A 17,681-nucleotide genomic window follows, 5' to 3' on the forward strand; every position below is an offset into this window, starting at 1 on the left:
CTGGATCTCTGGATGTTGTATGGTCCGGCAGAGCGCGTTGCAGCAAATGGAATTGAAGGTCCCTATCTGTCCTGTCTGTCTGCTTTTATGTGTTTAGAATGTGGGTGTGTTCTAGCATCACTGACCCTACCTCTCTCTCAGCTTCTAATTGGTCAAACTTCCATTTATCATTTGATTGGGGAATGAACTGTGAGTCAGAGGGATGTCATTTTATGGCTTGCAGATAGGACACTCCTCTGTCAGATTGCACATATTCTATATTTGATAATAAAAGACATATTTCACAGTTACACAGTTGCTTGAAATTACATATACATGGTGTGGCTGAATTTAGCCATGTCTCTGTCCAAATCTGCTGTTTCTAAGAGCTTGCATTCAGAAATGGCACATATTTCACTTTTTAACTGATTTTTCAATTTCTGACATTGACCCAACTTTACATACATGTGTGCAGGGAGTATGGACATTAACTGAAGAAGTTTCAGATTTTTAACATGCATACAGTTAGAGTAATATCCATTTTTCCGCTAAAACCCCCCTGAACATACCACCGGTTCTAAAAACCTCTTAAACTGTGGGCAGAAAAATCACAAGAATTATGGTATCATTTATAAAATTTTCACATGTCCGCTCTATGAGTTATTCATCTTTTTAAAGTTATGTTCTGGCTCCAAAGGGGTGTGGTTTACCCTCAGCACAAGGTAGAAATACTGGTTAATCCAGTTCTGCCAAGCCAGCTTGCTCTCACAGGCAGTGCCCCTCCCAGCTCCTGCCAAGAGGAAGCTACATTTTACGACTGCGGTAATAAAAACCTTTGCCTGAGTGAAGAGGGCTTTGTTCACTCTCCTGCAGAGCACAGGTAATTCAATTATCAGATAGATGGCATATCCTTAGTGTGGGCAGCAAAAGGAAGGTTGGCCTGGGAACACAGTGGTGACTCAAGTTTCACTCCTGATGGGGGTAGCTGTCAAGCAAAATCAAGTTCCTTAAGCCAAGTTTCAGATAAAATGTCACTTTTTGTTCCCCAGTTTAAGTCAAGACATTTTTTTACATATGCAGCTAGAATGCTGATTCTAAGTTCAAAACTATGACATTTAAACAATTGCAACCTATGTGACACTCAAAAGTAGGTCACTCAGTCAATTTAAACATTTAGATTTTTTTTAGTGTCTTTCAGTCCAAATTTACTTAAACTGCTGAAATCCACAGCGCAGCCAGTCTTGTTATAAACCTTCAAGTCACTTCAGAATATAACTTTACATTGGATCCACCTCTCAGTAAGTCTTTCTTTGGCCTGTTTTGGGTTCATTTATTCAGTTTTCTACAAAATCTGGTGGTTTTAAAACGCCGGCTTTTGGATAGTGGTGAGTACTGGTACTGCACCCCTTTTTGGGATTTAAGAAAATGAATTCCCAACAGTTATGGGTTTGCTTTTGGCAATCAGCATTGCCATTCCCAATGGTTTCAGACTACTGTGTGGGTAGTCCAATGGTGGTTTTAGGCAGCGTCCTTCTGTGCCCATAACATCGGCAAAAATGGGTGGCAGCCTATTCTTCCTGCATTTCCCTGTGCATTTTCTGGGAAGCTCTGGCCATCATGATGTTTTCATGTCAGTACTGCACAGTTTTGAGGTAGGGCTCGGATGCATGGGTAAATACATCCCACATGGCACTGAGACTGCCATGTTAGATCTAAAATCCAACATCACCAGTATTGCTGATAGTGGCCACCAAGCTCTCTTGATGCTGCTGTATCTCTCTGCTGCCTTCGACCTGGTCAACCACTCATTGTTGGTGGCCAGGCTGAGGGACCAGGCTGCATGCTCTAGCCTAGCAGCAAAGTGGGTTGCATTCTTTCTTGGATTGATGATGCCAGCTCCTCTCCAGCTGCCATCTCCTTTGGGGTCCCCCAGGGCTGCTGCATCTCTCAGACTCTTTTTAACATTTACATAATAAAAATCATGACGCTCCTTGACGACAAGGGTGTCCAATACACCAACTATGTTGATGATACCCAGGTTGTCCTAGAGCTCTCAGGTTCCCATACACAGGATGGTCTGACTATTAATACCATCTGCAATGCCATCCAGGCTTGGATGGCAGCCAACTCTCTCACGCTAAACAATGACGAGACCGAGATCTTAATTGTCGGTGCAAGACATAAGCTAAATAAACTGGCCACTGACAGCAAAATCACAGTTGCCAAGAGTGTGAAGACACTGGGCATCGTGCTTGATACCAAGCTCACAATGAAACATCAGGTTGCACACACTTGGGCCTCCTGTGGATATATTAACAAACTGCTCAATCACATTCACCTGTTTATCTCCTTCAGCAACAGATCCCTTTAGGCCTCTGCCTTGATAAACTCTTGCTTGGATTATTGTAATAACCTACTGCTTGGTACCTCCAAGGCAAACATCACGTCCTTGCAGGTCATTCAAAACGGTGCAGTGCATGCAATTCATGGCCTTACTCGTCGCAATCACATCTCAGACACCAGGAGGAACCTCCACTGGCTTCAGGTCGAACATCGTATCACCCATAAGCTCCTGACTCTTACTCATAAATGCAGGAATCTCGAGGCACCTTCATACGTAACTGATCGCCTTAGGGCCTAACAGCCTTCCCGTACCCTTCGGTCACAGGATCAATCCACGTTCCAACATTCCTGGTTCAAGCTGGCCAAATTCGGAGGCACAAGCTTCGATGTTTGGGCCCCCTCAGCCTGGAACTCCCCCCACTGCACATGGGAACGATTGAGGCTCTTAATGAGTTGTAAAAAAGACTAAGACCCATCTTTTTAATCTAGCACCAGGCTAGTTTCCTGCATTCCCTGAGCTGAACCTGCCCCCTGACCTGATTTCTGTCCATGTGTCCTGTGTGTTTTCTGTGCGTCATGAGGCCTACGGGTGTGTGGCACGTTAAAAGAATTTAAATAAATACATCTCTTGAGAGGGTCTCTGTATTTGAAACAGTGAGGTTGTCCCTGGATGCAATCGAGGAGTTACAATGGTGGCTTCAACGCATGGAGGCCTGGAACGGGAGAGCCATCTTCAGATTCACTCCTGATATGGTGTTATTCAGATGCTAGTTTAACAGGTTGGGGAGAAGAAAGCAGGAGATTTCTACCAGAGGGAAGTGGTTTGTTCAAGAGCAGTCTCTTAATTTTTGACTGTCTGGGGCGTGTTCCTTCGTAGTGAAGAGCTTTGGAATGGACCGAATGAATTGTTGCATTTTGATAAAAATTGACAATGTGTCTGTGGTTTGATACATCACCAGGCTGGGGAGAACACAGTCCAAGGGCTTAGCAGACTTGGCAAGAGATTTTTGGCACTTTTAACTCACTCGCGGGATAATATTATTTATTTATTTACTCTTTTTTTTTTTATAACACGTCTAATACCATACCTGAGTTCTATTTCTAACCATGGATCTGGGATTTTGAAACCTCTGTTTCTCTGCGTGGTCTTGTTTCTAAGACCAGCGCATTGACCTTGTGCAAGCAGAGTACCTCCCAGGGTTGGATTGGAACTCCAGATACCTGCACGATCGAAGGGATTACAAGATGATCACAGAGGTTTTTCTTCTTCTCTCAAAGCTCTGGGGTCCTTTTCACACAGACCTTGCCTCACGCCTCAGTTGCCAAATGCCTTAGTTGGCATCCGGATCCGGAGGCTATGGTGGTGGATGCGTTTCGAAAAGACTGGACACATCTCCAGGGTAATGCATTTCCCCCGTTATCCTTGACTGCAAGGGTTCTGCTCCAAATGCACAGACAAGAATTTGCTAGGACTCCTAGATGCCCCCAGTCTTCTCCCATTTTTTCCTCTTCTCCTCACAGATCCTGGAGGGAGTTGCAGCAAGCCAATATTGCAAGATCATCTTCCTTTCATGGCATGGAGGATTTCTGCAAGTCCTCGGCGTTCCCAGGCCTTTCCAGAGACGCTTGTCTGGTTATCATAGACTCATGGTCTCGATCCACTCAAGCTTCCTACTCATCAGCATGGACATGCAGGGTGGGCTAGTGCGTGGATGGTGGTTTCGATCCCATTTCTGCCCCTCCTGTAGAGGTGGTTAACTTTTCAGTTACTTTATTCAAGGAAGGGAAGGCTTATAGAACTATTAACAATCTGGTTATTTTGGTTAAGCGTGAACCTTTGGATAGGTGTTTTTTTGGTTTAAAAAAGTGTTGCGTTCTATGCATATTAAAGTTCCTCCTAAAGCTAAGCATTCTATTTTCTGGGATGTTAACATGGTTTTCATTTTAATTCAATCATGGCCATCTAATGAGAATTTGTCACTTAAACAATTGCCTGCAAAGTTAACAATGTTATGTCTTATTTCCATTAAAATGGTTTCTGATGTTAAAACATTTGATGTGGATAACAAAGTTTACTCTCCTGAGGGAGTGACCTTTTTTTATCACCAGCAGTGTATGCCTACCATGGTTTCTTATCCCTTGTTTCTGGAGCATCAGAAACTGTGTGGTTCATTGTTTACAGTGTTATGCGTGTAATTGGTGTGTTGCACTCTCTGTCCACCTCTCAGCTGCTAATCTCATACAGAAAACCTTTTAATACGGTTTCCTGAGGATTCCTCAGCTACTTAAACTTGCTGGGTGCAATGGGTCATGAAGGAGACAGGGGTGGATGTTTCCATCTTTGGGGCCCATTCTGCTAGAGGGGCCATGGCTTCTAAATCAGATTTGCTACGGGGCAGGTTAGAAGAAATTCTCCATGCAGCCGATTGGTCTAAGGAGTCTACATTTAAAACTTTTTATCATAAAAATATTCACCATGTGGCAAATGTTGTGTTGCAAGAGCTTTAAACTTGCATAATAGGAAGCCTCTGGTCTCGACATAGAATGGCCAACCCTCCTCACTAGCATGAGTCTGGTTTAGATTCTATTAAGAGTCACAGAGGCTAGTATTAGCCCTCCCTCATTGTGGTGTTCTCTCTTCATTGCAGTTTTTGTTTGAGAAGAAGGTCATGCAGATTAATTTGGAGAGGAAGAAGAACGTTCAAACTTTCTTGTGGATTTAGCTTTCGGGGAGGACAGAGTTTCTTAACTCGGCTGTGTTTTCGATTTTAGAAGTGTTCTGGCAGCTTCAGAAGAGGATGAGGGACTAACTAGAGAGGAATTTATAGGATGATACAGAACCTGATTGGCTAGTTGATGTTCCCAGGACTGCCATCTTTCGTTGGGTGCCCTTACATATGTGTGCAAAATCTGTTTGGGTTTTAACATGTTTTTCATTGTACATGATAAAAACATTCAATCTTTGCTGCTGGCTGTTGAGTAAAGAAGTTATAATGCATAATTCTTGCCTCTGTGTCTCTTAATAGAATCTAAACCCCCACTCAAGCTAGTGGGCAGGGGAGGGGGTGGTTGTAATTTCCCCACTTGGCCACATTCTAAAAACCTGGCCAATATTTTAATTTCTTTCTTCGCCAACATTGCTTTGTGCTCCAACTTTAAAAACACGTAGAAACTGGCAAAGCATCAAAAGTAATCACTATGCAAAAACTGAGAATATCGAATCGGTTTTCTACCTAACTTAGTGTATCTGTTCACATGAGAAAGTACAGGTTCACGCTGCCCAGAGGGATGTCCCTTGTTTACTATCCTTTTTTTCCAATGTGTCCGTTACTTGCAGCTAATTATCTCGAACAGGAGTGTATGGATTGCTTAATTTTTAAAAACCTTACGGGCGGGTTGTGAATATCAATAAGAACGCTGGAGAACGCAAGCTTTTCAGGAAACCGCATTCTTCTTGCAATTACAGACGAGAACAAATAATACTGTCTTATTACCAAATACATCTACTGTCTTATTGTTTTTGGGGCGCTTTGAAATATGGTTGCTCACCTGTTTCGCGGCCCTGACCTAGCGACCTCGGAGTCAAGGAAATGTCACGTTAGTGTCCACTAATTAGAGCATGCAGAGCGCCCCCTCTCCCCTGGCCTTTCAACCTCCAGCAGGCAGCAGTGCAAGCTGTCATACGCGTCAGGCGAAGAAAACGCGCCTTCGCCGGATATTTCGTTGTGCAGTAAAGTGGCGGCGCGAGTCCAGCTGAGGAGAGAGATGAATATGCAGGATTAGGGAGAAATTAACCTCCGCTGCACCCGATGCATTGCTTTCATTTCCCGCCAGTTTAATGTTTCTTACATGACGCAAATTATCTCATTTGCCATCTTTTCTAGTGTAAACAACTTTGAAAGAACATTATCGTGATATTGTGAAAATGTCCTTTTTGTTGGTCGTTCAAAGCAAAGGCCGCAGTACCACCCCTGATTGCCCCATGATCTTTTTACTGAGCATACTTGTTAGCCCAGCGTTTAGTCAGAGTCGTCATTAATCAATGTTGTTCTCTTGTGTCTCCCGAGTCTTCTTGATGTTTTTAGGATCAAAGACTATAATTAAAGGTTCTTGATATATCGTGGCCACTAAATGTTCGGGCTTAGCAACGCTCGTGGTTTGAGAATAACCGAAAATTACATATTTGTTCTCTCTCATTTTACAGGTTTTTAAAATTGAGGTGCTAGTGAGCGGAAGGAAACACTTTGTTGAGAAACGATACAGTGAATTTCACGCTCTTCATAAAAAGGTACGCATCCCCACAACCCTGAGTATGTTGCTTGTATGTGTCCATTTTGGGGAGCAGGTTGTGACTCTGTCGATTGGGGGGGGGGGGGGGTGGGGTGGATGGTGTTCGGCATTGTTCTTGATGCTTGTGGTTATTTAGGTGCTCTCTTTCTTTATCGTTGAAGTATATAGATGGATGATTATTGCTCTTTCAGTTCATGAAACCAAAGAACAGCAGTGGCAAATATGTTTGTTAACCCGCGATGTTGCAACCCATAAATCTTTCGGAATTGGACACTGGGATTTCAGCTTCTTCAAATCTTTCTTAATGCATAACCTTGCAACGTTGAGCAAATGCACTAGCAGAAGGGTATTGCCACACCATCTCTGCAATCTGATGTGTCTCTGCATGGTATACTCCCCCTCTACTCCTTAGCCCCTAATAACAAGGCATTGCATTGTTCCACCATTACCCACTACAACCTCCCCCACACCCGATCTTTGCGCACCTCTTTACACTGCTTTCATGCAGACTTCGTAGGCATGCAAAATCGCTTCCTATTCCAATTCTGTCTTGTGTTTATTTTTTATTTATTTATTTGAATTTGTATAGCGCAAATCGGCCCTAGGGCATTGTGGCGCTGTTACAGAATGCTTACTTAGTACAGGCTTAAAAGGCAGAACAACAAGGTAGAGAAGATAAACAATATGTGGAAAACATGCGTGTTCGTTGGTTACAGGGAACAGCAAATTCCACTTGCAAGGACATTACACAATTAATTAAACAGTTTGGTTTTCAGCATTTTCCGGAATATTGTGTAGGGTTTCTCATTCCTGAGTGTAGTGGGGAGTGCATTCCAGTTTTTGGGAGCTAGGTGTTGAAAGCTGGAGCCTCCGGCTTTTGCACGTTTGAAGGAGTGGACGTAGATTTGATTAGATAGATGCGCTCTGGTGGGTCTGGATGTATGGTTGAGGGTAATCCTCTCTGATAGGTAAGGAGGGGCGTTCAATGACAGGCATTTGTGGGTAATTGCCATGGTTTTAAAGAGAATGTGTTCTTTCATTGCCTGGAAGATGTGTACCCTTTTAGGAATGCTTAATGCTGCTCTGAGGGCATTGATTTGTATGACTTGGAGCTTTTTGAGGTTTTTAGCAGAGGTGCATAGGAAGAGGGCATTGCAGTAGTTCAGCTTGGTGCCGACTGTTGCTCTGGCAATTGAAAGGCAGTTTTTGGTGGACAGGAATGGCTTGACACCGTTGATAACCTTAGTGGTGGTGTCATAGAGAGGGAGGAGTCGAGATACACTCCTAAGGTTTTGACTGCTGATGAAGCAATGATGGTGGTATTGTCGATATTGAAAGTGCTGTATTGGGGGGAGAGTTTGAGAGTGTGGGCTACATTGACCCACTGAACAGAATTTCGCCAAAACCAAGCTGCATTTGTGCAGAAACAGCAAAATTGTTGCGCTGGCTCCTGTGAGCACCATGGCCTTAAAACTGCGTTTTGCAGCAACAAAAAGAAGGCTGCACCGTCTTGCCAAGCATACATTGGGCAGGATGGAACAAGGGGACACACTGAGGGTGCGTGCCAGTGTGTTCTTACCTGTACAAAATAAATATAGTGCAAAGGCAGCACTGCCTTGCTGCAAGCCCAAAATCCCCATTAAAAAGGAAACTTTTTCACCTTTAAAAAATGCTGCTCTGATGCTATTTCCATCTGTTCTTCCTTAAACCACTGTGATTAGTAAGGCCCTGCCCTGCCCAGTATATCTCATTGTGCTTCAGCAAAACCAGGCATGATTTCTGAATGAAAGGCCCTGTCAAATCAACTCTGAGAAAAATCAACAAGGATTTACTTTTCCTGCATGTGAAAATGCTGTTCATTTTCTTCACAAAGTATCAAAAATCAGTAGTTCAAAAGAAACTCCAGCTATCTGAGCCATGTCAATTTCAAGGCATCTGTGCTTGAAAAAAAACTCCTGCATACAAGAAATAAGTATAGGTGCAATACACTGTGGGAATCTGATGGAGATGCAAAACCTAATTTAAAAAGTAATGCCAGGTTTTCACCACACATGTAAAATGGTTTTTGGAAAACTCAAGGAGAAAAATGCATGTTTTAAAAAGTAAACTGTTGAATGAAAGCCTGCCATTATCTAGCAATGTGAAGGGGTTTGCTGCTGGGGAAAATACACACACATGGGTTATTTTATTCAACTGGCTTTGGTTCAGGACCAAATATAAGAAAGTAAAACTGTTAAACTATATTGCAAGTTCCAAAAGAAAAATAGGTTTCTGCTTGAGAGGGATGCTACCAACAGGGGGGCCTCTCTCAGCAGATACTAACACCCCAGTGATAATTATTAGGTTGGACAGAATCTAGCCTAGGCTGAACCCACTGACAATGGAATTTCTAGGACAAGGAAGTGTGAAGTGGGGAAGGGGCAATAAACCTTCAATGCAGATGGGAAATCCCCACTTTGCTCTAGAGGAAATGACAGTTGGTGGCAGCTGAAGAAATGGTCCAGGGACAGACAAAGGACTGCCATTTGCTTCCAAAGACTATTTATTAATAAAAATGTAAAAACTTTTATTTCTGCAGCAAGACTTTGTAAAAATGTAAACATTTTGCAATTTAAAAGTGGTTTAATGGGCTTTCATTTAAGATCTGGTAGAATTCACTGACCCCTTGTGTCAGGAATAAGGGTGAGCGCAGGAGTCCTGGGCCAAGGAAAAGGCAGACATAATGGTAAAATGCAGTACGACTACATTTCCCAGCAGCACTTGGGAGATCGTGTAGTCTTTTGCCATGCGCGTGTGTGGCCAGGTGATCTTAATGAGCAACGGTTTATTTAGGGTCCAACGGTGCACGGCAGGTGTGGCTTATTCAGTATCCAGGCGTATGCTGTGCCGGAGAATGAGGAGCTGCTCGCTGAGGTACCGGTGGGCGTGATCAGGAGAAACAGGAGTTGGCAGTGATTGCAAGCGACTTCCTTCAAAGTCCAGGTAGGCGCTGGAGCCTCCCGGACCAAAGATAAGTGCGGGCAGAGGCTGGAAAGGGGAATCCATGAGTCGCATGCATATTTCAGATATTATCAGTGGGGAGTGAAAACGAACGCTGTAAAATTTCTGTGCAGGGAGAGGCTAGCTCCCGGGGAAAAAATGAACTGGCTCTACATTCTAGTGGGAATGAAAAGGCATTAAGAAATGTTATGAGAGGCCTCAGTTGTTCTGTTTTCCACGAGCAAAAAAACGGAATGTATGTGGGGACAAATGCATGTTTGAAGTAGGCTAAAGAGCCAAAATCTGTGTTTCATGTCACCGCTAATTTTATGTGCTGGTATGTCATCAGTGTTGCTTTCACCAGCCCAGGGGGCCATGTGTCTTGTGTCTTCATAACGGGAGCATTTCCCATTGTACGTTTCATTTGATGTGCTATGCATTCTGTTGGAGTTACATGTATTAAGGTGTCCTAACATGTGTGCTATGCATTTTGTCTGAGAGGGGCATGTATTAAGGTGTCCTAACAAATCATGTGGTGAAGCTACCAAGGAGTTCTAGTGTGTAGGTTTGGGTATCAAGGTATGCCAAGGTATAAGCTATGCTATCAGAATACATACCAAAGGTGGTGTTACAAGGTTCTAGTGAGAGTAGGGTTTTTCCCTGTTTCGTCTCCCAGTCCTATCCAAAGTAGGCTCTTTCTCGCCCTCTATCCGGTGTTTCTAATCTCCCCTACCCTGTCCACAACCTCTCCCTAACCCTTTTCCTCCCACTGGCTGCCACGTGGTGTCCTGTTTATTATAAATCAGGTACCTGTGCCAACCACGGTGGGAGGGTCGACTTCATTCGACTTCCGTGGTTAGGGGGAGAGTGTCAACCTCTCTTCCCCCCATGCTTGGTTGTATCTTGACACCTTGGGAATAGAAATGGCAGAGAATCAGGGATTACAAGGAAAGTATCCATGATGCCAATGCACATTTTTATACTTGCATCCCTTATGTTAATCCACACATGTGTATAAAGTTATGGAAGTTTTGGCCAAATCGTTCATACTCAAAATTACCAAAAAGTATTAGAAGGGCGAAACAATGCCTCACGGATTGCAGAGTTGGAGTGCTACGTTCTACATGAAATATGTAACCTGTGTATATAATTTGCTAAGAGATTTCAACTGTATAAATGTACCGTTTGTGGCAAAATTGAATTTTAGCTAAAATAACTGTGGGAGGTTTTTGAACATTGTAAACTCACATCATAAATCTGCCCCCTGCTTTGAAATCCAACCAGTTGAGAGCGAGGCGGAGACTAGCGCCCCTGACCAATCCCATGGGTTAGAGGAGTGCTTAGCTAAGCCTGCCCAGCCTTATACTTTGATGATGTCACTATGCATTATAAATAAGAGTCTCTGACAAGACTAGAGACACACACTCTTCCTGATTTTCCTGATTCTGCGTTCCTGTTCCATTCATCCTGCTGAGTCCAGATCCCAACTACAAGACATGAGCATTGCTGATCCCATCCCAGCAAGGCCTAAATTCTGAAACCCCACTAAAATTCCCAAATAACCAAAGGGGAAAGCTGTGGTATTCTTTTGGGAAGCATCCTGAAAAACCAGACTGGCTTGGTGCCCACTAACTGCTTGCCCACGAACTGCATCCAGAGGTACCTGTGACATCCAGTGACCAGAATTAACGTCCGGTTACCCGACCTTGTCCAGCTGTATTTTACCCAGCTGTCCTTTGCCATGCGCGCTGCCGTGTAGTGAACAGAACCATTGACGGTCCAAAAATCCCAAAACTAAAAGTGGACTGTAAGTATAATCCCTACCCCATAGACAGCCATAGCCTATCTTGTCTTGCATTTGTCCTTATCCCACTCTCTAAGCCATCCTATCCTTATCCTGGTAACTTCTTAAAACTGTCAGAATTCTCTGTGTTCTTGCTCTTGATCTCCAAGCGTTAGTGCCACTTTTCTATTCATTTCTGTCTTGCATAAATCATAAATCATTAGCGATATTGTGTTTAAATACATTAATTTTCCCTAAAGAAAAGGGGTACACTGCATGAAGGGTTACAACTGCAGCATATCTTTTATATCCATGGGTGGTGTTCCTTTTTTCTTAGCCCTTAAATCTAGTTTAAGTAAAATTTGCCTTTCACATTTAAAACTGATTTTCTTTTTCACTGCTATATTTTCCTAAAAAGAAACCTCACTCTACCTTCCAAATCTCTCTCAATTCACCAGCTACCCCCATTCTTTCACTTCTGTAATATCCCTGTGTTGTACTTCTGTCCCTCAGACTTAAAACCGCATCACGATTTGCAATACTTCACCCATTTTTTTAAAGAAACCGTTTTGGGTCAATTTACACGGAAATTGAAAGGAAATGCAACTTTTACACGTGTCATTTGGCTGCCATTTGTTTTAAACTTTCCATTCATTTTCAATTGTATGCTCTTAGGAATTCATTGCTGGTGATTATTAGTGTCTATGCATTGTTGCTTTAGTGAGAAATTGTATTTACCTTAGAGTTTTAACTGCACATTAATTATTTATTTGTCCATTTCCAAGTGTCATTTCATAACATTACTAGGGGTTTAAAATCAGTTTTTCACTCTTATTTGGTGAGGGAAGGTCGGATTACTCAGGGTGATGTCCTGATCCAACTGTCTAATAAGGAAGCAATATATGAGCTTGGTAAAGATTATCCATTGTGTTTTTAGTGCGCAGTAGGAATTGGATCCAGTGATTCTGGACCAGTGATCGCTGTGCTTTTTACATATAAGTTACACCGAGGGCTAGCAACATAATTAAAGAAATTGGTTGACTCCCAAAGGCGTGCACCTCTTTTTAGTAATGGTAGGAAAGTAGTGAGCCAGGATAGGGTGAGTGCCCCCTTGGCTGTTTCCTGGTGTCCTTCTGGGGGCAGCAGTACACGTGGACCCGGACTCCCTTCGAATACATCAACATCTTCCAACATAAGGCCATGCCCGACTTGGGTGAAAGGGGTAACCTGGTGTCAAGACTTGATTGTCGCGTGTAATAGGGTGACTTCCGTCGCTAAGTACCGAACAGGGAGATAACAGCGACTCACTGTTCAGTCTTTAGGGCCACAGGTGGCAGGTACAGGAACAGCGGAATCCCTGAATGGCTGTTGAGGAAACAAGCAATTAGGCATACAAAGCACCATTTTTTCTGTAATACAAGACAGGTACAATGTTTGGAAAACAGGGTCTTACCTATTGCTGGGGGAAGGACCACCCAAAAAGGGAACCCAGAGAGATGGTGCTTGATGTGGTTTCCCTGAGTGGTGTGTGTAGTACCCTCAGTGAGTGTAGGAGCAGCAGCAAGAGGAGTCTGCAGCAGCCTGCTCTTAGTCGGGTGGAAGCACTCACTGGACACCACCTGATATGGTAAGAAGTCCAGAAAACAAGAAGCCATGTCCGGAAGTAGGAAAAACAGGAGAAGCATAGATGCCAAAATCAAGATGCGGAGCAGTCTGTGGAGAGAAAGCCGAGTTCAGTTCATCCAAAGATCAACCGAAGGAAAAACCAAGCCAGAGGGGTTACGCAGAGCCAAATCCGGGAAGCAAAGTCCGATGTCAAAATTCTAGGAAGCAAAGACAGAGGTTCTAGAGATCAAAACGCAAAACGCTGAAACGAAGTAACAGCTGTGAAGCGTAGCGTGGCACAATTTGTTGCTACTTAAAGGGTTGCCAGGGACTCCATGTCACGTGATCGCGATTCCTGTGTCACGTGACGATTAGCAGATCGTGGTTCCCTGGCAACGCAGAGCCTCGTCACGCCAAATCAACTGCCAACGTAGGAACGGACATAGTCTGGATGGGTGCATATCCTGCTGTAATCTCCGGAAGTGCGAACCTGCCTGAGGAGCCCCGCGGATGTCCCTCTGCTGCTGCAGTGAAAATGAAGGAGAAATGCAGGTGGGCGTGTTAATGCTATTTGGGAGCAAGGCAGGAGTGTTATGGGATATTGAGTGCATGACACCTGGCCTATGTGGATGATGTCCCGATAAAAAGCTCAACTGTGGAGGAACACAGCAGAAATCTGTTATGTTCTGACACAGTTGAGGGTTGCCGGTGCAAAACTGTCCTTCCAAAAGGCACAGTGGTGCAGGGCCCGTGTCAACATCTTGGTGCATGAGATGACTCCTGAGGGTCTCTGTCCCCAAGAAAAGAAAGTGGAAGCACTCCTAAAAATTAAAGACCCCCCGACTCTGTGGGAGCTAAGAAGCCTCCTTGAACTGACTAATTACAGTAGGAAGTTCATTGGGGATTATGCAGAGATCACAAGGCCCCTGATCCATCTGTTGAAGGGGAGGGGTCAAGTGGGAGTGGGATCCAGAACAAGCCGAGTCAGTAAAGCAACTCAAAGGAAGCCTCTCACAAGCACCTTGTCTAGCTTAACCTGTCAAAAACAAGGAGATCTTCTTGGAGACAGGGTTCTCGAATACATGCTTGATAGCAGTATTATCTCAAAAGCATGACAAGGTCAATAAAGTCATCTCCTATGCAAGCAAGACTTTATCCTCTATGGAGGAAAAATTCAACGATTGTGAGAAGACACTCCTGGCAACGTTGTGGGCATTGAAAAATTACCGCCCGTTCATCTATGGGGGAACACATCATAGTGGAGACTCCACACCAGCCTTTGCAATACCTCCGAAGTGACAGAATCCGGGCCGGAAATGTGAGTAATTCCAGAATTACTTCCTGGATTCTGTCAATGCAAGGCTTTCCTGTGGAGGTCAGATATGACCAAAACAAGAAGAGTCCCCTCGTGCAAGGTCTGGCTGAGTTGCATGATTGTGCCAGAGAAAATTGTCTTGAGGACGAAAGTCTTAAAACCCAGGACAACATTGAGGCATACCTGAATTCCCCGCACAAAGTCTTTGAAGAAGACAAGTGCGAGGGAATGCCCACAGTTTATATGGATGGGTGCTCCTACCATGTTGACATCAGGGAAATGGTACTGGTGGCCGGCGTTGGGAATGCCTGGGTGAATGATGCCCCACAACTCCGCTGGGTACAAAATCGGTCCCCGCGGTAGTCGGGTGGCGGAGTTGATGGCGGTTCATCATGCCATCCTCACTGCCGTCCAACACCAACTTCACAAACTGGTCATAATCACTGATTCAGATTATGTCCGGAACGGGTTTGTGGAGCACCTGGTAAATTGGAAAACCAGAGGCATGATATATGCTAACAACAAACCTCTTAAACATGGCAAGCTTATCCAAAATATTAATGATCTGGTCACCTCTAGTGGGATGACCATCTACTGGAAAAAGATCCAGGGTCATTCCAGAACTGGAAACGACATGGCTGATCAGCTAGCCCAAACCTGAGCCATCCAGAGGGATCTCCTTGAGATCGAGTCCCTATTGGGGGAAATCCAGGTCACTGCTATCACTCGGTCCCAGACAAATGCTCATGATGAACTCTCAACTGCCCAGTGTGAAAGGGGCCCCTAGGGGACCCTGACGTCTATGGAAACAAGGCGAGTCACCACACACGATAGATACGCCAGACACGAGGTTGTATTCCCAAAGCTAGGGTTTATTGCAAAGCAAAAGTCTCAGTTGGCCAACTCAGTGTCACGCCCCGCGACGTGTATCTCTAGACCTCGAGGGACGCAAGAGAGTGAATTACATACATCAGTTACATATATACAAAATGCATATCAAACAATCAGTTATGACATGTTTAACACCCCCCTTTATTGGGTTTCTTTGAACTGGGTGTGATGATGGACATCTCCGACTACTATGACACCTTCAAACATCTATTCTAGTAACAATTTGCAATTTGTGTTTCAGTTGTTGAATAGAACACAGCGCTTCTGTTCTTGGAAGCGAGCTACATACGGGGGGGGGAGAGTTGCATTCCAGACCTTGCTATCTATTAGGTGCTATTTGCGTCCTGGGAGCCGACAGGCTCTAGCGGGCTCAGCAAAGGGGGGCCGTAAGAAAACATAATTCAAGCCTTTAGCGGTATTATTCTAACATATTCTACCATATAACGAGACTGGCTGGCAGCTGCAAAATGATTAAATGCCCTGCAGCTCTGTTTCAAGGCTACATTCGGGAGGGAGCCGGGCATTCTTCCTGGCGCTGGCTACGTTTGTGTTTCAACGAACTCTTGTTATCCTCTCGGCCCTGCGGCTTTGTCCTTTTCACATGCAGACAACAATGTTTTACAGTCGAGCAGTGTAAGCGGAAAATATACTGCGAAGCAATAGGAACAGAAAGCAATGAGCAATGGTTAGAAAACAAAATGGCGATTCTTGTTACATCAAAATGGCCGTTCATTGGCAAACTCGAAAACCTATATTCTGTCATATCGTGCATGAGACGGTTGGCCCACGGCCACCAAAATGCGTTTGTGGTTACAAAGTAGAGGTATCCATTTTTCTAGACTGACAAACCCTCCCTGGGCCGTATGCCAAACGTCTCATCTATTTATTGAAACCTCCTCTAGTGATGATGAATCTGAAGTACTTATGTCTGAATTTTGCATGCTATCATAGACATCATCGTCTTCATCAATATCTATTGCCATCAACTCTTTTACTGCTCTCATCTCATTTGGGTCTGGGTCAGTTCGATCATGAGGTTGTTTTTTCTTTGTCATCATATGCATACATCCTTCCGTACATCCCTCAGTTACCTCAGCGCAAACTATGGGTAAACAATGTATACAACAACAGCACGTTAGGAATATTCCAAACACCACTACTAATATTGAGATCAACTTCCATCCCCAAGAACGTAGTATTCCCCAAAACCAAGATCCTATTCCCCAGCTCCCCTCTCCAGTAGGGAGTTCAGAGCTTAGGGCGTGCATTTTTTTTATTGCTTCAAAGATCGTGGGGGAATAGTCATCGACATAAACGCAACATGCTGATCCCACTATTTTGCAAATCCCCCCACAATCAACCAGGATCACATCGAGGGCCATTCTATTTTGCAGCGTCATTAACCTGATTCCTCTTTCTTCCAACGTCATGTTAAATAATATATCTGTTGTGTTTATTGTATTTTTTAGGATTCTGGACAGTTGCCTTATATTATAGGAGTTCACTATCTGCCCTAAGAATGGAATACATGATTTTGTTATATCAGTTGCTATTAAAACACCCTTGTCAGTCCTTTTGACTCTAGTTCTGGATAATCTGACCATGGTTGCTGTTTCTAAAAGGAATACTCCTGGGAACAGTAGCCCTAGGTAACATGTACCTCCCCAGTTTCTGGGCAACCAAGGGTATGCTTTCTCTCCACATATAAAATAAACTGGATCACCTACGTATACTGGTTCTATTTCCCATTTTAATACCACTGTATTCATACAACCAGCATATGTTCCGACTGAAAAAGATCCTTTCTTTTTTAGACAAAAAGGGACAGTTCTTGGGCTATAATTCACCGTGTTAGATGGGGGAATTGCATCTTTGTCCCCTTCTGTTCTTACACGAAACGTCATTACAGATATTTTTTCTGGTGGGGACAATCTATGTCGTCTATTTTGTCGTGTTATCTTTTGTGTACTTTTCCTCGTGGACTCTGGGGCTATTACTTGTGCTTTATGGAAAATGGAACAACCCACAGGCTTCATTATTATCTCCTCAAACTCATTCATGTTGGTTCTGTCTAATTGACCCGTATTACTCTCATTCCATTTCCCATAGAACATTGCACCTAAAGATGCACTACATGTAGAACTTAATGGTAATGGCTGCACATACCACCCTATTCCTTTCCCAGCATGCTGTGGTAAATGGGCACATACCCAGCAATTTGTTTTCTTCAGGATTGCATGTGTCATGTTCATGATCAACAGTAAAGTGTTATTTCCAAAACCTTCCCTGTGTTTTTCTTCCATTGGGGGCAGGGTATAAGTGATCACCTGAACCAGGCTTTCAGTAGTGGATATATTAATTACTGGTAAAAACATTTCTAATGGGTGTATTGTTTCTACCCACCATAATATTAGGGCTGTCGATATTGGTGCTACCACGCTCATAAAGCACATTATTATTGTCAGTACCAGCATACAATTTGTTTTACCATGCGTT

At 43.8% G+C, this 17,681-nt stretch overlaps 1 protein-coding gene across 1 annotated transcript in view; it reads left to right on the forward strand.

Moving 5' to 3' along the window:
• SNX24 (sorting nexin 24) overlaps positions 1 to 17,681 on the forward strand; it is a 1,521,972-nt gene that overhangs the window by 698,894 nt on the left and 805,397 nt on the right. The window contains exon 2 of the mRNA XM_069625579.1: positions 6,527 to 6,610. Within this exon, the coding sequence (XP_069481680.1) occupies positions 6,527 to 6,610 (84 nt within the window). The remainder of the gene's footprint in view (positions 1 to 6,526; positions 6,611 to 17,681) is intronic.

This window comes from Ambystoma mexicanum, chromosome 6p, assembly GCF_040938575.1.
Source record: "Ambystoma mexicanum isolate Mex_15411 chromosome 6p, UKY_AmexF1_1, whole genome shotgun sequence".
NCBI classification, from domain to species: domain Eukaryota; kingdom Metazoa; phylum Chordata; class Amphibia; order Caudata; family Ambystomatidae; genus Ambystoma; species Ambystoma mexicanum.